This window comes from Hyla sarda, chromosome 2, assembly GCF_029499605.1.
Source record: "Hyla sarda isolate aHylSar1 chromosome 2, aHylSar1.hap1, whole genome shotgun sequence".
NCBI classification, from domain to species: domain Eukaryota; kingdom Metazoa; phylum Chordata; class Amphibia; order Anura; family Hylidae; genus Hyla; species Hyla sarda.
Window position 1 is genome coordinate 200,185,211 of NC_079190.1, and position 21,203 is coordinate 200,206,413.

General features: G+C 40.1%; 1 protein-coding gene across 2 annotated transcripts in view; it reads right to left on the reverse strand.

Moving 5' to 3' along the window:
- TAB3 (TGF-beta activated kinase 1 (MAP3K7) binding protein 3) overlaps positions 1-21,203 on the reverse strand; it is a 111,600-nt gene that overhangs the window by 13,370 nt on the left and 77,027 nt on the right. For both annotated transcript variants that reach the window (XM_056556146.1, XM_056556145.1), the window contains exons 4-5: positions 2,569-2,729; positions 1,548-1,641 (exon numbers count right to left, since the gene is read on the reverse strand). In XM_056556146.1, the coding sequence (XP_056412121.1) occupies positions 1,548-1,641; positions 2,569-2,729 (255 nt within the window). The remainder of the gene's footprint in view (positions 1-1,547; positions 1,642-2,568; positions 2,730-21,203) is intronic.

Genomic DNA, 21,203 nt, shown 5'->3' on the forward strand with positions numbered 1-21,203 from the left:
CTGCATGACCACAGCCCCATTCAGCACCGCTGGCACTAAAGCGTTACTCAAGCACTGTGCTTCCATACTTCTAAAACGTGATTTACCAGTTTTAAGTTTTACCTTTTGTCTATAATAAATGAGCACAATGTTTATATATACTATTTGTGTGCTTATTTTCCTTAATGTTTTAAGTATTATTTAATTACAGGTAGGGATCGACCGATTATCGGATTGGCCAATATTATCGGTCGATATTCACGATTTTGTTAGTTATCGGTATCAGCATCTAACCTTGCCGATAATGTGTCTTGCCCGCGACACCTGGGCCCGGAGAACAGTGCTGCTGGATGCTTTTTTGTATCTCCCACACAGCCACGGCAGCCCTGTAAGAGAACCGCAGTGGCTGCCTAGGAGAGGCGCTTTGAACTCCAGCGTGGCGCTGCTGCGTTTAGATGTGAGGTCACGTCACTGTGGGGGTGACGAGACCTCATGTCTAAGCGCAGCAGCGACACATCAGAGTTCACTGTGCCACCGATCAGTGCACCCGCCGCCCTGCTCTCTCTCCATCTCGTACAGAGCCCTGCTTGTCCTCAGTGTACAGAGCCCTGCTTGTCCTCAGTGTACAGAGCCCGGCTTGTCCTCAGTGTACAGAGCCCTGCTTGTCCTCAGTGTACAGAGCCCTGCTTGTCCTCAGTGTACAGAGTCCTGCTTGTCCTCAGTGTACAGAGTCCTGCTTGTCCTCAGTGTACAGAGTCCTGCTTGTCCTCAGTGTACAAAGTCCTGCTTGTCCTCAGTGTACAGAGCCCTGCTTGTCCTTGATATACATAGTCCTGCTTAAAAATGCCCAAAAATGTAAATGCACGGAATATCGGTAAGTTATGGGCTATCGGCCTGAAAGTTCACAGGTTATTGGTATCGGCTTCATAAAAAATCATCAGTTGATCCCTAATTTCAGGTTGACATTTTGGGGGCCTCGGAACAGTGTATACTGTGTAGGCTGTATACATGTTATTGTAATTTTATTGTATATGTATATCACATGTACTCCTACAATATGATAGCATTTTTAAACAGCAAAGCTTTGTATCCATTGGTTTTAATTGGCTATAACACACTAATTCAGTTAATTTTAGGTTGACCCCTTAAGTTACATCAACAAAAAACAAAATATGGTCAAGGTTTAAGCCGTCACTGGGTCATATAAACATTAACACCAACAGATAGAACACCAGTCAATTATTCCAAAATTGCAAAGAGCTTTAGTAATCACAATATAAAATTACACATATGCATAAAAACTGAGAGATTAGCACTGAGAATATATTCTCAGTGCTAATCTCTCAGTTGTTATGAATATGTATAATTTTATATTATTGTGATTAATAAAGCTCTTTGCAATTTTGGAATAAGTGACTGGTGTTCGACTCCTTAAGTTGCAAGAAGTTGTACAAAGCACACAATCACTATATCAAATATTACAGCACAAGATATATCGTCATTGTCAGGTCAATATCTAGATTAAGACATCATTATGGTAAATTCTATATTAAACCTTTAAGGGCTACCTCTTGACTGAAGCAGGTCTACTTCTTTCAGTGTACAATCTATATTTATTTGGAGCTGCCTATTCAGGCTTCTCAGTCTGGTCATCTCTTCTGGCTGAGAATATTGAAAAATATGAGAGGTATAGTAAGCAAGACCATAATAAATGCACCATACGTAGTACTGTAACTAACCCTGCTATATCTAATACACCATCAGTAAACATGGATGATATGTTCAATACTGTGCAAGCAACAGGAAACATGTGGACAGTAAGCTTAGCTACATAAATACTAAGTATTTCCTTAACAGAAGGGAAAAAAAAGAAATTTAAGACAAAAAAGAACAATCAATAAAATAATAGGTTACTGAAAAACTTCAATTGATGTAAAAATTTGACTTTGTAAGAATCTGTCAGCTCTATATCATGCTCAGAGCAGGACACATTTGCTGATAAATGATAGGGAGATAAAACAAATTATACTTTTCTCTTACTTGACAGCTGTTTGCAAAGCTATGAAATCAAGTTATCCTTCTAAGCTCAAGTGTCATAGGGGCAAGTGATGAGCTGTTTCAACCCTCCCTGCTATGCATAACTGATGTACAGAGGTAAAGAAGGAAGGAGTTGTGCATGCTGCTACTCAGCCTGGCCTAGCCTAGAAGGAAAACACGATTTTATAACTTTGCAAAACAGCCATCAACTAAGTAACTGGTAATGTTTACTTTTTTTTTTAATTATAAGCCCATGTGTGTAGCCCTGAGCATGACCTAGAGTCGACAGATTCCCCTTAAATGATAATGTTAGAACTTTTAAGGGGACTTTAAAGGCTCTGTTAACACGTATGTTCTCATTTTGATGGGCAGAAAAAAAACAACAACAAATAAACCCATTTTAAATCAGTCAGACCCGTTACAAACCCGATCAAATCTGAGCCATCATAGATGATTTAAAAATGGAAGCCATGGTGTGAAATGAGTCTTACAATCTGAAATGTTTATTTTAACTAAAAGAAAGAGGTGGATTAGACACAATAGACAGCTTACAGTTGGTATTGATGTGGTACAGCTCACTCTCCTCAGACGTCTTTGCATCAGGTCATGTTCCATTCCATTCACTTCTGTCTTCAACATTTCAAGGCCCTCTTTTTCAAGTTTCAGTTCCTTTGCAAGTCTTTCCATTCTAGCACGCTGGTGCAACAATAAGGCTATGTATAAGAAAACCAGACAGTATTATTTTAGGTTTTTCCATGTAGTCAATATTTTACATTGCCAGACCAAATGTAAATTTCATCTTTTGTTGTCACTTTATGATTCTAACTAGTGCTGCACAATTTAAACACAAAAAACAATCAAATTGCTATTATTTGCTCGCAAAATCCTGCAATTAACACCTTGCATTTGAATTTCGGCGGTGGCCTTGCCCCAGACCTGACCTCTGTGTGAGTGTGTGTAATATGTTTTTTATGGGAAAACATCTAAAAAGAAAAACAAACAAAAAACTTAGCCCCCACTTTTATAGGTCTGCCGTAGATCCCATTCTCCGAGCAGTCCTGGTGTCTTCTGTGCTTCCTTCTTCAGAGTAAAGTAGCATGCTGCAGGACCTTCCCACACAGCAGTGTCCTGTGTACAACAGTGATTGGCTGAGCAGGAAGATCCTGCAACCAGCTGCTTGCCTCTAAAGAAGGAAGCACAGAAGACACGGGGAAAACTCCCCACGCCTCGGCATCATACTAAGGGGGATAAACCATAAAATTGTGGGGACATGACAGGGGAGAATAGACAAGACATGGGGGAGGATTGGACGTAACATGGGGGGGGGGGGGGAGATAGACAAGACATTGGGGAGGGGGGTTTACCATTTGTTTATTATGCTGCAATCACAAAATCAAAATCACAATATTTATCTCCATATTTGCAAGATGACATTTTCTCCAAATCTTGGAGCCCTAATTCTAACTTGATATTAGTTTTCTACCTAACTGTACTTCTGACTAAGGGGGGGGGCTGGGGGGGGGGGGGGGATGATTTACACACACTGCAGTTTTTGTGACAGTTTCATTCATATGTTTGAGCCAAAGCCAGAAAAGGATTTAAAAAGAAATCGAAAATAAAATATAAGAAAAACACTTCTCCTGTCTGCTGGATTCATCTCTGATCTGGGCTCAAAAACTGCCGTAGCTTTTCCCCTGTAATGCTGTGTGTGAAACAAGGCAAATGCTATATCCACACAAAGAATTTTTGCCAGAATTTTGTAAGTACTTTTAACCAAAACCAGGAGTGGAAGTGCTTCTGGTTTAGGTAAAATGTTCTTATTTTAATTTTTTTTTCATATTAAATATAAATCTGTATTATTTTCCATTGTTCATACATATATAAATATGTCTAAAAAAATTACCGTATTATAAATTAAAGTGATCATCCTACTTTCCCACCCCACCCTCCCCTTAGAAACGTCCTACACGCGAGGGGGGGGGGGGGGGGGGGATTTATTTTAACATTTCAGGATTCATATTTGTTTATTTCTCTCTTTACTCTCTCTTCCACCTATCCCAGATCTTATTTAACCTTGATTCTTGTTTCTTGTTACCCTTACAAGATAATATTTTAAATTTCATTATTTTATCCACCAAATTATGCCAATGCCTAAGGCTTGGGACCCTTGAGGACATCCAGACCCTCATAATCAATAACTTGGCACAAAATTGTATTTATTTAAAAAAAAAAAAAAAAAAAAAAAAGAGTTTTCTTAAGAGGGCTCCTTGTTCCAGACTCCTTACTTGAATACCCAATAGCACCTGAAGGGAGGAAAAATCATTCTCCACCTGCAATCTTATTTTAATTTCACCCAATATTTCCTGCCAAAATATATTAATCTCCAAGCATGACCACATAATGTGAACAAAATCAGCTCCCTCTGCCCAACATCTGGGACACTTATCCTCTTTCCAGTGGTCTATTTTCTTTAAGCTTACAGGAGTGAAATATACACCATGCTAATTTTTTTTAACTGAAATAGCCTGTAAGAATTATTTATTGAAATAGTTTTAGCATTCCTTAACGCTGCTTTCCATTGTGCCTCCGTGAATGACGCCAGTGAATCTTCCAATTTCTTTTTAAACCTAAATTTTAAATTTTTTGTTACTTCAAACCGAAGTATTTTATATAATCTAACCATACTTTTATTACCCGAACCTTCAAATGTTCTTAAATCATCAAATATGGTATGGTGTTTAATTGTGAAAAAAAAAGGCTTTAGTAGATCTATGTGCACTTTGTATCTGAAATCTAAATCTATCTATTTCTCTTAGACCAAAATCCTCCTGTAATTCTTTAAAGGATTTCAAACCATTCTCCCCAATAATGTGCCCCATTTCCCCTGGATTCACCAAAACACCGGATCGGGAACCATCAAAAATTAATTCAACCTTGGGTTATGCCAAATAGGAGTAAATTCCATAACCCCTTTTATCTCTCAATTTTTTTTCAGATGTTTCCACCCCTTCGTCATCATATTAGCATAGGTAAATGAGGGTAACAGAGCATCAGATTCTAATAATACTCCTAAATCCCCCTCTATATCTCTATTGATTACATTCGGTTTCCCCGCCCACTTTTTCTATTTTATAGCAGTCAATACTCGGGCAATGAAATATAGCCAAAAGGATGGCAGGGAACATCCCCCTTCCTCGTTGGGGGCTACCAATTCCAAATATTTTAGTCTTGCTCTTTTCCTTCCAGACAAAAATGTATTCATTCATCTTTCGATTATGGTAAACCAGTTAATGACTATCCAGATAGGGGATGCATTTAAGAAAAACAGGACTTGGGGCAGAACACCCATCTTCAACACCGCTATCCTATCGGCCATATTTAATGGTAGTCTATTCCAAATTTTAAAAATTTTCCCTAGCTTATTTAACAAAGGTTTAAAATTCTCCTATAAATAATCTAAAGGGTTAACAGTTACCCTAATTTCCAAATACTCCAGGGAACCCTCTTCTCCCACCACTTGCATTCTTAACTCTAGTTGATCTAAACTATGGTCTATGGGAAGCGCATATGATTTCGACCAGTTTATTTCCAGCCCTGACCTCCCACCGAACTCTTGAAAAATTTGTTTCAACCTTGGAACAGATCTCACTGGATCCTGCACATAGAGTCAACTCATCAGCATATAATGCAATCTTGTCCTCCTCCCCCCTGCTTCCAAACGCCCTTAGTTCAACCATATCCCTTAAAAGAGGTACTCCCGTGGAAAACTTTTTTTTTTTTTTTAACCCCTTAAGGACTCGGGGTTTTTCCGTTTTTGCACTTTCCTTTTTTCCTCCTTACCTTTTAAAAATCATAACCCTTTCAATTTTCCACCTATAAATCCATATTATGGCTTATTTTTTGCATCGCCAATTCTACTTTGCAGTGACATTAGTCATTTTACCCAAAAATGCACGGTAAAAGGAAAAAAAAAATCATTGTGTGACAAAATCGAAGAAAAAACGCCATTTTGTAACTTTTGGGGGCTTCCGTTTCTACGCAGTGCATATTTCGGTAAAAATTACACCTTAATCATTATTCTGTAGGTCCATATGGTTAAAAAGATACCCTACTTATATAGGTTTGATTTTGTCGCACTTCTGGAAAAAATCATAACTACATGCAGGAAAATTTATACGTTTAAAAATGTCATCTTCTGACCCCTATAACTTTTTTATTTTTCCACGTACAGGGCGGTATGAGGACTAATATTTTGCGCCGTGATCTGAAGTTTTTATCGGTATGATTTTTGTTTTGATCGGACTTTTTGATCACTTTTTATTTATTTTTTAATGGTATAAAAAGTGACCAAAATACGCTTTTTTGGACTTTGGAATTTTTTTGAGCGTACGCCATTGACCGTGCGGTTTAATTAATGATATATTTTTATAGTTCGGACATTTACGCACGCGGCGATGCCACATATGTTTTTTTTTTTTTTTTACACTGTTATTTTTTTTATGGGAAAAGGGGGGTGATTCAAACTTTTATTAGGGAAGGGGTTAAATGACCTTTATTAACACTTTAAAAAAAAAAATTTTTTGCAGTGCTATAGGTCCCATAGGGACCTATAACACTGCACACACTGATCTCTCATCCTGATCACAGGCGTGTATTAACACGCCTGTGATCAGTGTTATCGGCGCTTGACTGCTCCTGCCTGGATTTCAGGCACGAAGCAGTCATTCGCCGATCGGACACCGAGGAGGCAGGTAAGGGCCCTCCCGGTGTCCTGTCAGCTGTGTGGGACAGCCCGACTGAGCAGCCGGGTCACTTTCACTTTAGAAGCGGCGGTCAGCTTTGACCGCCACTTCTAAAGGGTTAATACCGCACATCGCCGCAATTGGCGATGTGTGGTATTAGCCGCGGGTCCCGGCCGTTGATGAGCGCAGGGACCGACGCGATATGATGCGGGATCACGGCGCGATCCCGCTTCATATCGCGGGAGCCGGCGCAGGACGTAAATATACGCAAATTGAGCAAGGGGCTCTAAATTGAGCAAGGGGTTCAATTTAGAGGGAAAAGACAAGGGGGGAAATAGGACATTCCTGCCGGGTACCTCCCCAATAGCAATTTAGCAGAAGGGTGAGAGTACAACAATTTTATCAAATCAATATACCCTGGACCAAACCCAAATTTTGTTTGCAAAAAAATCATGAGCAAAATACTATGTATAAACATTGCCAGGATAATAAATCTTTGTATTTTTGCAAACTATGTTTTCTTTTTGTTTTTTTGCATGCTGGTTTATCTTTACTTATGAGAAAATTGCTGAAAAAACAAACAAAAACACTTACGTGTCCTGCACCAAATATGATATAATGACACATTTTGTGCCTTGTCCATTTTGTGCCTAGCTTAGCAATATTGTTGACCAAAATACAATTTTATTGCCGACTAGGAGGCTCAGAATATGCTTTTCCAAATTCTTTACTACTCAATAGCAGCTGAAATAATAGAATACAGGTACAGGAGAAAAAACTAACAGTGCAACTAAACATGCTGAACAGGTTTAGGTGTGTAATGGCCAACCAGGTATCATGAGAGGGAACATAAGTCCTGGTGACCTTTCTTTGCTGCTCGTCAGGAGAGATAAGTAACCCTTATACTGTGGTTTTTTCTCCTCAGGATTATAACCCTTTATTTAATTATCTTCCTCAAATTTATACATACTTTGTGTTTACTTATATATAATATATATATATATATATATATATATATATATATATATATATATATATATATATATTTATCCTTATACTGTAATTTTAATTTCGTTCACCCCGTTTTTTACCCTTAGCCTTCTTCCTTTCCCCACCACTCCCCCCCCCATTTTCCCCCCTCTTTCTTTATCGCTTATTCTGTTTATTGAATTATTTTTAGCTCTTATCTTACCTTCTCTGTGATTCCGCTTCTACCCATTCAGGTGAAAGATCTTTTACTGCATTCCGGTCTCGCCCTTACTGCAGTCTCTGGTCTCACAGCCGGCGCCATTATCTTCTCTAAGCGCGCTGTCCCTGCACGCGCGTACTCTCGTGAGACCTCGCGTCTGAGATAATTCCTTCTATATTTCGCGCTCTGTCTATTCTCCTCAGTCGCCGCGGTCCTACAGAAGCACGGACACTACTGTTTGCTATTCTCCTCACCGATACTTTTGATTTTTCTCTATAATTTTACTATTTAGTTCTTTTCTTTATCATTTTGACAACATGTCCACTATACATGCTTCTGAACAAGACAATTCTGACCCTAACCACATTCAAAAATTAGTGGACCAGTCAGTCCAGAATGCCCTCAAGTCAGCTATAGGCACAATTAAGGATACTATTGTTAAATCCTTGGCCATTAATAATCCCAATACCTCTACCCTTCCTCCTAATACTCCCTCTGACGTTTTCTGGTCAGCGGATGACTCAGTGTCTAAGCAAGCCAGAGGTCATAAAAACTCTGGCAAAATAATTCATAAAAGACGCTTTTGCGCTACAAACCCCAAAAATTCTAACCCTATTAAAATGGGGTCCACTCCTGAGAATATTGATCCAACTGCTAATCCCAGTGAGAATGTGATAGGTGACTCTGTATCTCACCATAGACCCTCAGCCCTGGAGGTGGATAAGATAATAAGGGCACGGAAAGCTCAGTCCAGAGCAAAACCGGACTCATAATATTCAAACTTCTAATTCCTCGGATGAGGAGGATGACAATGATGATGATTATGTAGATTTTTCTCAGGAGTCTGTTATAGAGGAGGGAAAGGTCTCTGAATATCAAGTTTCTAATGATTCTTCAAAGTCTCAATCCATTGTGTATGATGACAAAGGAAACCCTTTATTTGATCCGGATCTCATATCCCATCCTAGATCCGGCGAATGGTTTCCTCTTGTAACTAAATATTTATCTAAATGGATTAAAAAACCATTAGACAAATCGGCCAGAAATAAACTTAGGGCTGAATGCCCCAGACCCACCTTACCTGGCAAAGCAGCCGCTACTCTAGATATTGACCCCGTGCTAGTAAAACATATGTTAAAAACTGGCAAACACCCCAAAAAAGGCCTTCATAGATCCCTTCGTATTTGCCAGGACAAATTACTAGATTTAATTGGTCCTCTAGCCCAGATAATGGACATTGTTGAACATGCTTATGCCTCAGGCACTACTTTAGACACGGAAGTCATGAGAGGATGGCTCCAGAGATCTATTTGTCATTTTGGTAATGCGAATGCAGCACTATGCTCTGAAAGAAAGAGAACACTTTTAATGAGACTAGATCCGCAGTTGGCTAATCTGGCTAACTCGGAAACCGAATCTTCTAATGAGGGTTTTCTTTTTGGTGATAATGCTATAAAAGAAACAGGCAAATATGTCAACATATTCACATCTCTTGAAAAAAGGGTTCTCCCAAAGAGTTTTTGGGAAGGCTGGGAGTAGAAGGGGCCGTTTTCCTGGCCGCCCTTTCCCTGCTAGACAATCCAATAGAGGCTCCTTCCAACCTCAACAGTACTCTTACCCCGGACCTTCCTTCCAACCGAACTTAACTCAATTTTTTCCATCAAGAGGACGCCCATGGAGATCCCGAGGACAACATGGATTCTCAAAGTCAAGACCGACATCAGGTAAGTCTCCCTCTAGAAATTTCTTCCCTTCTTCCTCTAGGTGGTAGACTCCAACATTTTTTCCCCACTTGGGCTTCCATCACATCAGATACCTGGGTTCTTCAGACGGTCTCAGGATACCTGATAGAATTCCTATCACCTCCGACACAATCTTACCTTCCTCATCAAATCCAATTTTCCACCCAAGATTATCATTTAATCTCCCAAGAAATCAAAGAACTAATTTTAAAGAGAGCTATCAAAAAATCCAACCCAAATATTCAGGGTTTCATAAGCAATATCTTCCTAGTGAAGAAAAAGGACGGAGGTCACCGTCCGGTTATAAACCTTCGTCACTTGAATGACTTCGTCCTCTATCAACACTTCAAGATGGAAGGCATCCATCTATTAAGGGGACTTCTCTTAGAACAAGACTGGTTAGTGAAAGTAGACTTAAAAGACGCCTACTTAACAGTCCCTATTCACCCCTCCCATCAACACTACCTCCAATTATTTTGGGAGGATACCCTTTGGCAATTCACTTGCCTTCCATTCGGCCTCTCTTCAGCTCCTTGGTGTTTTACCAAGCTAATGAAACCCGTGGTCGCCTTATTAAGAAGTCGTGGTGTTCATCTTATAATATATCTAGACGACATTCTTATCATGGCTCAATCTCCTAATATTGTAATTCGTCACTTAAATTGGACAATTTCCCTCTTTTCCAGTCTGGGATTCTCGATCAACATGAAGAAATCCGTTCTCTCCTTCCAGAACGATAGAATTTCTTGGCTTCTCGATAGATACTCTATCATATACACTCAGCCTTCCCAACAAGAAACTTTTCAATATCAAGAAAGAAATTCTTTCTATACTTTGCAAACAATCAGTCTCCCTGAGAACAATTGCGAGGATTGTGGGCCTTCTTTCGGCCTCTATCCAAGCGATTTTCCCAGCACCTCTGCACTACAGAGCTCTGCAGAGATTAAAAAAGGATTATCTCCAGAAAGGTCTATCTTATTCAGACGAGATCTCCCTATCTCCAGATGCAGAGGAAGAATTACAATGGTGGCTCAATCAAATCCATCTTTGGAATGGGAAAGCAATATTCAATTGCAGACCAGACCTGGTTATAGAATCCGACGCCAGCCTCCAAGGATGGGGAGCTCGATGTGGCTCGGCTTCAACAGGAGGCAATAGGTCAGAGACAGAATCAAGGCTTCAAATCAATTGCCTGGAATTATTGGCAGGTTTTTTCGCCCTAAAGAGCTTTGCGAAATTCAGATCGCATTGTTGTGTATTGATCCGCATGGGCAACATCTCAGCGGTTCAATATATCAATCGCTTAGGTGGCACGGGTTCCAAAACCCTCTCGGACATAGCGACCCAATTATGGAATTTTTGCTTAGCCAGAGACATAACTCTGAAGTCAGAATACCTTCCAGGCCTGTACAACTCAATCGCGGACTGGAACTCCCGCTATTCAATAGACTCCAGCTATGTTAGACCGGTCAATTTTCCAGTCGATCAACAATCTTTGGGGTCCTATAACATTAGATCTTTTTGCGTCCCGTCTCAACCATCAGGTTTCGACATTTTACAGTTGGCGCCCAGACCCGGAAGCCATAGCTCAGGATGCATTTCTTCAGCTCTGGCCCTCAGGCATTCTATATGCCTTTCCTCCTTTTGCAATGATCCCCAGAGTTCTTGTTCAAACAAGGTTTCTTCAATCTACTCTGATTCTCATCACACCTTGGTGGCCAGCTCAAGCCTGGTTTCCCCAACTCTTGAACATGACCATGGATTACCCGAGGATCCTCCCCTCTTTTCCTCACATTCTTCTGGATCCATACTTCAATCCTCATCCTCTAATTCAATCTAATTCCATGCCCCTAGTAGCTTGGTTCATTTTGGGCAACCTTCAGATGATATCGGACTTTCACAGTCATCTAAGAACATTCTGGCCGAAGTCTGGGCTCCAGGCACCAGAAAATCTAACAGATCAGCTTGGAAAGTTTGGGATAATTGATGCTTTAGAAGACATCTGGATCCCTTTCAAGCACCTATCTCCCACATTGTAAACTTTCTGTCTGAATTATTCGACTCTGGTAAGGCTTATCGTACGATTAATTTATATCGTTCAGCCATTACCGCTCATCATTCTCTATTTTTAGACATTCCTGTTGGCAAACATCCACTTATCTGTAAACTACTTAAAGGTATCCAGCTTAAAAGACCTCCTCGACCTAAATACCAAGCCACTTGGGACATTTCACTAGTTATTTTATTACTTTCTTCCTGGTCGGATAATGACTCCATATCCTTAAAATGTCTTTCTTTCAAACCGACCATGTTATTATGTTTAATTTCTATCAAATGGATTTTGGACGTACATGCATTAGACTTATCTAGGAGAACCTTTTCTCCTCACGGTTTTCGTTTTGAAGTATGCAGACGCACCAAAACTTCTATTCAATCCATTTTCTAGCCTTTCTTCCCCAATCGTCCTGACCTCTGTGTTGTCTCTTGTCTTCAAGCTTATGAACAAAGAACATCTTCTCTCCGTTCTTCTTCTCCTCAACTTCTTATATCTTTTTACAAGCCTCACTTACCCGTTTCTACTTCAACTCTAGCTAGATGGGTCAGAAATACTATGGCTCTAGCTGGCATTGACACATCTCTATTTGGTGCCCATTCAGTTCGTAGCGCCATGTCTACTAAAACAGCACTCTCAGGTGGTTCTCTATCAGATATCTTGAAGGCCGCAGATTGGTCCTCTGAAACAACTTTTAAAACCTTTTATTTCCGCCCTGAACCTCATGTTTCCATGTGTGTCTTTTAATTGTATTTATGATCTATGCTGTTCTGAATTTTTTTTAATAAAGATTAATGTTTTAGTTTTAAACTAGCATATTACGAGCCTCCTAGTCGGCAATAAAATTCAAGATTTTCCGAGTCTTTGTGAAGGAATATAGCTTTTTTAATGACAGGAGGCGAATAATATCCCACCCATACCCAACCCTAATGCTATTTTATTTATATTTTAGCTTACTAGTTTCAACGAGAGGACCAGCCTTCTTCAACTTCTTCTTCAGTCGATACATCTTCTCTTCAGCCTGATCTCCGAGTTATGTCTCCATGGAATTAAGTCCTCTTCCTGTACAGATGAAGAATTTGGACTTTTTTTTACCTAGTTCCTGTGTAGATATTGACTGTTCTTTTCTCTCATCAAAGAAAGGAGACGTTATTAGGTCACCAGGACTTATATTACCTCTCATGATACCTGATTGGCCATTACACACCTATACCTATTCAGCATGTTTAGTTGCACTGTTAAAGTTTTCTCTCCTGTACCTGTATTCTATTATTTCAGCTGCTATTGAGTAGTAAAGAATTTGGAAAAGCATATTATTCACCTCCTGTCGTTATAAAATCTATATTTTTCTTCACAAAGACTAGGAAAATCTTGAATTAATTTCCATTACACATCTGTGAGTTTACTGGTGATCTGATAACCTCTGCCAGTTTCTGATTAAATATATGCAGAAAAACACAGCAAAGGCTAGTAATTGGCTGCAGCATCACACACACACAGTATATGCAAAGTGTGCATACAAGTTTCATTTTGTACTCTGGTACAAGCCCGTTTGAAAATGTTTAAAAAAAACTAATGGAAAATCTATTGAAAGTGTCATTGTATAAAACTTTTAACATGATGTAGGGGCATAAACCTTGTCTAATCAAAACATTTAATGAGTGTTCAGACCCCTACCCAATCTCTAGATATAGCTGGGTGAAGTGCATGATATGGCGCTTTACTCATCTGCAGGCCTTGATCAGCTTTTATTGGAGCAGTCTCCTGCAACTGGATGTAACTTGAGGACAACCCAGGAGTGAACCACGCTACTACATACTTCACCTGGCTATATCTAGAAATGGGTAGGGGTCTGAACACTGATTCTGACTGATCAAAATTTTTTATGTGCCCTCTTAAGCCAACGAATAGGTGGTGTAGAGTGGGACATAAATGTGTAAAGATAAATCACATGTACAAAACAGCTGGAGCCATTGTAATAAGTTTGGTGTACTATTAGACTTCCTAGTATTAAACTGTTTTAGCACATCTGCACCATAGGCTTAAAGGGAAAAACATGCACATGTGCATCCATCTCTCCATTCAGTCTGCATTTACCTGTGACCACCTCTTTTCCAACCAGACAAGAGTCCCAGACATAGGACTCCTACCTATCAGAACTTAAAGGGGTATTCCAGGAAAAAAAAATTTTTTATATATCAACTGGCTCCAGAAAGTTAAACAGATTTGTAAATTACTTCTATTAAAAAATCTTAACTTCAGAAGTTCATAAGTACTGAAAGGATTAAGATTGTTCTTTTCTGTCTAAGTGCTCTCTGATGACACCTGTCTCGGGAAACCCCCAGTTTAGAAGAGGTTTGCTATGGGGATTTGCTTCTAAACTGGGCATTTCCCGAGACAGGTGTATTCAGAGAGGACTTAGACAGAAAAGAACAACCTTAACTTCAGAAGCTCATAAGTACTGAAAGGATTAAGATTTTTAAATAGAAGTAATTTACAAATCTGTTTAACTTTCTGGAGCCAGTTGATATATAAAAAAAGTTTTTTTTCCTGGATAACCCCTTTAATAAACCCTAAATTGGTGAGGTAAAAACACCTAAAGCTTAGTTTCACACTACAATATTTGTGTCAGTATTTTGCTTCAGTATTTCAAAGCCAAAACCTGCAGTGAAACCTTCAGAGAAAAACTATAATGAAAACACCTCATGTGTTTTGAACTCACTCCTAGATTTGACTTACAGGTACAGATTCAAAATACTGTAAGTGTTTGAGACAACTAGTTACCAGGTATAACTACCAATCAGCTCTATTACTTTAACTGGGACTGGCACAATGCATCCCCAGCATACAGTTGATGATCACACTATAATACAATAATAAGGCTACTTTCACACTATGAGTATTCATCCGTTATTAAACATCCCTTTTCTGTGTAAAAACGGATGTATAATAACATGAAATAACGGGTGCTAACAGCTGAATAATGTCCATCAAAATAATGGGCATGCAGTGATCCCTCAACTTGCAATAGTTTCAACATACAATGGTCTTTTCTGGACCATTGTAACTTGAAACCAGACTCCACATACAATGCTACAGACAGTCCAGATCTGCCAAATGTGTCAATGGCTGGAAGAACTAACCAATCAGAATGGGCATTCACTGGAAAAACCCCTGTATTACTTAAGTGTATGCACTGATTGGCTGTCTGGTAGCGCCCCCTAAAGTACAGGAAGGTATTACATGTTCTGTACTACTCTTTACCTGTGCCAGGGATAGATGTTTCAGGTGGGGGCCGCTCCATTTGATATTTTTTGGGACACTGTGTGCACTGTACAGGACCCTGAAGAAGCTCCTGTCCTCTACATAGACATTGATTTACAGCTCCCAGAAGATCTTTCTTACTTTTATATGGATTTGCTTTATCTGTATTAGTTATCTACTTATTTTTCTTTAATCCTCACATTTTCTTATTTTTGGATGACATTTTGGGGCTTCAGAACCAATTACCAGGTTTCCATAGAGTTATGGTCTCAACATACAATCAGAGAGCACAGCGGGGACATGTCAGTCTATTCCCCACTGCTCATCTCCGTACCCGAACGGCCATTCAAGGCTCCCGGCAGGGAATTTAAAAATGAAGGAAAAATACACCGTACATCGCAGGGGAGTGGAGCATGAAGTGAAACCCAGTGTGATCAATCTCTCAGCCCCTGTACTACAAGCCCCATCATGGAATAGTCTGTTCCATGATGGGGGTTGTACTACAAACACTAATGTAGCCTCCCCAGCCACCAGCAGACTCCCACAGCAGGAAATTACTACTTCCATAATGGAAACAAGTATGTTCCATGATGGGAGGAGTAGTAGTAGTCCCTCAGCGCTGAAGAAGTCTGCTGATGTCACCTCTTCTGGGCATTCTCAGAAGTAATAACGGATGTTATAAACCAGGTGCAAACGGATGACATAAAGGCTCATCCATTTGCCATAGCCAATAACGGCCATTAATTTACCCATTTCTTGTGATGGAAGAAAAATTAGTGCAGGTGCAGTTTTTTCTTCCGTCACAAATAAAGTCCCTTAATCATGAATGGCTATAACGAGTCATAACAGATAATCAAAAAATCCCATAGACTTTAATGGGATTTTGTAACGGCCGTTTAACATCAGTTTTTAATGCTTTACTAACGGAAGTTTATAACGTGTCTTTTAACGGAGCTACTTTATAGTGTGAAAGCAGCCTAAGAGAGCCTCTTTAAAGAAGACCTGTAGCCAAACCCCCAAAATGAGATCATTAACCCCTTGGGGCCCGAGCCCATTTTGACCCTAAGGACCAGAGCATTTTTTGCAATTCTGACCACTGTCACTTTAAGCATTAATAACTCTGGAATACTTGTACTTATGAATTTGATTCCGAGATTGTTTTTTCGTGACATATTCTACTTTGGTAATTTTTGTCGATACTTGCATCATTTCTTGGTGAAAAAAAATCCAAAACTTTGCATTTTTATAACTTTGAAGTTCTCTGCTTGTAAGGAAAATAGACATACCAAATAAATTATATATTGATTCACATAAACAATATGTCTACTTTATGTTGACATCATAAAGTTGACATGTTTTTACATTTTGAACACATCAGAGGGCTTCAAAGTATCAATTTTCCAATTTTTCAAGTAAATTTCAAAATCTGAATTTTTCAGGGACCAGTGAATTTGAGGGTCTTTATGTTAGAAATACCCCATAATGTAAACTGCACCCCTCAACATATTCAAAATGGCATTCAGAAAGTTTGTTAACCCTTTAGATGTTTCACAGGAATAGCAGTAAAGTGGAGGCAAAAATTCTAAATCTTCATTTTTGACACTAACATGTTCTTGTAGAACCATATTTTTTATTTTTACAAGGGGTAAAAAGAGAAAAGCCCCCCAAAACATGTAACCCAATTTCTCTCAAGTAAGGAAATAACCCATATGTGGATGGAAAGTGCTTTGTGGGCACACTAGAGGGCTCAGAAGAGAAGGAGCGACAATGGGATTTTGGAGAGCAAATTTTTCTGAAATGGTTTTTAAGGGGCATGTCGCATTTAGGGAAACTACACCCCTCAAGGAACGTAACACAGGTGTTTGACGACTTTGCATTGAAGTTGGACGTAAAAATAAAATTTTACTAAAATGCTGATGTTGCCCCACATTTTTCACTTTCACAAGGGGTAATAGGTGAAAATGTCCCCCAAAATTGTAAACTCCATTTCTCTTGAGTAAGGAAATACATCATATGTGGATGTAAAGTGACCTGCGGGTGCACTAGAGGGCTCAAAATGGAGGGAGCGACATTGGGCTTTTGGAAAGCGAATTTTGCTGAAATGGTTCTTGGGGGCATGTCACATTAAGGAAGCCCCCATGGTGCCAGAACAGCAAAAAATAAAAAAAAATAAAAACACATGGCATACTATTTGGGAAACTACACTCCTCACGGAACGTAACAAGGGGTGCAGTGAGCATTTACACCCCACTGGCGTTTGACAGATCTTTGTAACAGTGGGCTGTGCAAATGAAAAATTACATTTTTCATTTTCACGGACCACTGTTTCAAAAATCTGTCAGTCACCTGTGGGGTGTTAAGGCTCACTATATGGGGTCACATGTGGGCATTTATTTTGCGTTTATGTCAGAACCGCTGAAACCAGCAGCCCCCCGTGTGCAAATCACCAATTTAGGCCTCAAATGTACATAGTGCGCTCTCACTCCTGGGCCTATGTGGTTTCTCCGTACTTGGGAGAAATTGTGTTACGAATTTTGTGGGTCTTTATTTCCTTTTACCTCTTATGAAAATGAAAAGTATGAGGCATCACCAGCATGTTAGTGTAAAAAATAAAAAAATTTTTACACTAACAGGCTGGTGTAGACCCCAACTTTACCTTTTCATAAGGGGTAAAAGGAGAAAAAGCCCCCCAAAATTTGTAGCGCAATTTCTTCCAAGTACGGAGATACCCCATTTGTGGCCCTAAACTATTGCCTTGAAATAAGAGAGGGCTCTGAAGTGAGAGAGCGCAATGCGCATTTGAGGCCTACACTAGGGATTTTTATTGAGGGTGTACCCGGATGCAAGCGTTTCACTTGCCTCCTCCACCAAAAATATTGTACGTCAGTTTTCCCCAAACAGAGTGCCTCCAGCTGTTGCAAAACTCACCACATGCCTGGACAGTCAATGGCTGTACAGCAATACTGGGAGATGTTATTTTGCAACAGCTGGAGGCTCGGTTTTGGAAAAACTGACTTACAAGACGTTTTTTTTGGAGTTCACAGTGAGTTTCCGGCTGCAGCGGAAAATTTGCCGCATTTCAAACTTGAAGCAGGAAACTTGCTGTAAACCCCCGCCCAGGTGAATGGGGGGGGGGGGAGTTATAGTTTTGTAACAGCTGGAGGCACACGGGTCAGGAAACACTGAGTTAGGAAACAATGTTTCCCAACTAGTGCGCCTCCAGTTGTTGCAATACTACAGTTGTAGTTATGCAACAACTGGTGGAGAACAATTTGGAAACCACTGTGTAGTGGTCTACAAACTGTAGCCCTCCAGATGTTGCAAGAATTCAACTCCAAGCATGCCCAGACTGCCCAGGCATGCTGGGAGTTGTAGTTTGGCAACATCTGAAGGGCCAGATGTTGCCGAACTACAACTCCCAGCATGCCTGGACAGTCTCGGCATGCTTTGAATTGACATTTGGAGCACTACAGTTTTTTGACACCACTGTATAGTGGTCTCCAAACAGTGCCCTTCCAGATGTTGCAAAAACTACAACTCCCAGCTTGCTGAGACTGTCCAAGCATGCTGGGAGTTGTAGTTCTGCAACATCTGAATTGCCAGATGTTACAGAACTACAACTCCCAGCATGCCTGGACTGTCTGGGCATGCTGAGAGTTGTAGTTTTGCAACATCTGGAAGGACAGTGGTCTCCAAACTGTGGCCCCCCAGATGTTGCAAAACTACAACTCCCAGCATTCCCAGACAGCAAAAGGCTGTTTTGGCATGCTGGGAGTTGTAGTTTTGAAACTCCTAGATACAGCAGTGAAGATCACTTTACGGCAATCTTCACTTCTGCATCTGGGAAACCGCCGTCACTGCCTCCACTTGCCTGCGCCTCCTGTCTGCCGCAGGTCCATGATCCCTGATCCCCGTGTGACTCATCCACGGGCCCCCCGCACATCACCGCCATCTTCCCCCGCTCTGCCCCGACATCCAGTGGTGGGAAGAGCGGGATCCGATCAGCCCGGAATCGCCGCGAATCGCCGATCTGAATTGTATGGGGAGATGGGGTCAGCAGGCATCCCGTTCCGATCCCCGTCCGGCTAGCGGCAGGGATCGAAATTCCCACGGGCGTGCAGGTACACCCATGGTCCTTAACTACCAGGACGCAAGGGCAAATCCATACGCCCGTGGTCCCCAACAGGTTAAATAGCTTAGGGTATCCCATGCTATTTCATGATATCTCATTTTTTGGGGTTGGCTACAGATCCTCTTTTGTATTATAAAAATATAAAAAGAAGCGCATTTAACAATATAGATAAAAAGGTGATATAAAAAAACTTCATAAATCAACATTTGCATTTCATGCCACTTCATGCTTTTTCCAGCTAAATATTACTGACCTCTCAACTTAAAGAAAGACTTCTCCATTTTTGTTAACTTCCCTTTCCAAAACTAAAAATAAAACCTTTCCCTGTAATACAGTTACACATCAATCTTTACTGTCAGTATAGCTATAGACAGCAATATCACAAATTACAGCTTGGCTCTAAGTCATTCATTCATGTATTATAAGAGAAGACTTAGGTTTATAGTAACTGGATCTATGTTATGTGGTCCTGCTACAGCAATAAGTAACTAGTCTTAGAGCCTGTACATGCTGCTACTGCTTTTCATCAAGGTTCACAAGGTAGCTTAACACCCACATTCACAATGAACAATGCATTTTTTGTGAATACACTTCGATACGTTTGTTTAGTTAGAAGTGGACAAATGTAAGAATAAATGCATGACTTCATATTAAAGTGACAAGTACACTGGGTAGATAAGCTACTTGTGTTCTGCATCTTCGTGAAGCTTGGAATTAAGATTACAGTATATATATATCCAGGTATAGAAAATAATTTCTAACAAGCCTTATTTCTATGAGCAGCAAAGAAGACATTTTATATTATACATACCTTCTAAATCCAGTGAAAGTAACTCTTTAATGCATATGAAATTCATGTTAATTTTCAGTTTGTGCATATTAGGCATTAGTAGCATAATCCCACATGGATTATGGATTAAGCACAGTGCATACTTCTGACTCATAGGAAACATTACACAATAAAGACACACTACAGACACCATAGAAACAATACAATCAAAGCCGCGTGTTGTTAATTGGAAACTTTGAGGATCACTCAGGTAGGACAGCATGCAGAAATTGAGAGCAGCATGAGGTATTGACATGTCCGGTAAATGGAGATATAGTATGTAAATCTTCCTCTATGAAATATGAATTATGATAAATCTGTAGCCAGCAAAGTGTTGGCGACTGAGTTCTAGGAAAAGCTTTGCTGCTCCAGTAAACATATTTGCTGCTCTATAACCACAAACAACAAAAATACCTAAATAAATATAAATATTGTATCACATGGAGATTGAAATAGACACTGACACAGTTATTAAAAAGGGAAGCCTTCCCTTATCCTCCAACAGTAAATGAGGACTCCCTTCTATCTGCATATATACACCACAGTGACTGATAAGGGGAGCCCAGAAGTAGGCAGGGAAACAGCTAACAAATAAGTAGGAATTCCCTCTATTCCTTGTAAGGCTCCTTTCAAACTATAAAATTATCCGTTTTAAAGATCCGTTTAATGTTCCCTTATGAAAACCCTTAAAAATTGGCCATTAAGTGACCGTTACAAAATCCCACATGACCGTTACAAAATCCCATTATAGTCTATGGGATTTTTACATTATCCTGTCATAGCCCGTTATTAATAACGGATGTTATTTTGTGACGGGCGAAAGTAATTTAGTAATTTTGTAAAGGACGTATGGGATTTTGTAATGGCCGATTTGAAAGGTTTTCATAATGGAACATTAAACAGATCTTTAAAACGGATGCATTTTATAGTGTGAAAGGAGCCTAAGTTACTAGGCAGCGGACCTGTCCTCATACCACTGGTGGCAAAGTATGAGGAGACATTCACTTAAAAGTAGGGATCGACCGATTATCGGTATGGCCGACATTATCGTCCAATAATCACGATTTTGGGCATTATCGGTATCGGTAATTTACTTGCCGATAAGCCGATAATGCCCTGCCCCCACCGCACGGCACCCGCCCCCCCCCCCCCACCCCGACCCACCGCAACCCCGACCCACCGCACCGCGTCGCACCCCCCACCGTAGTGCTGGGCGGTATACCGGTATGGATTTTT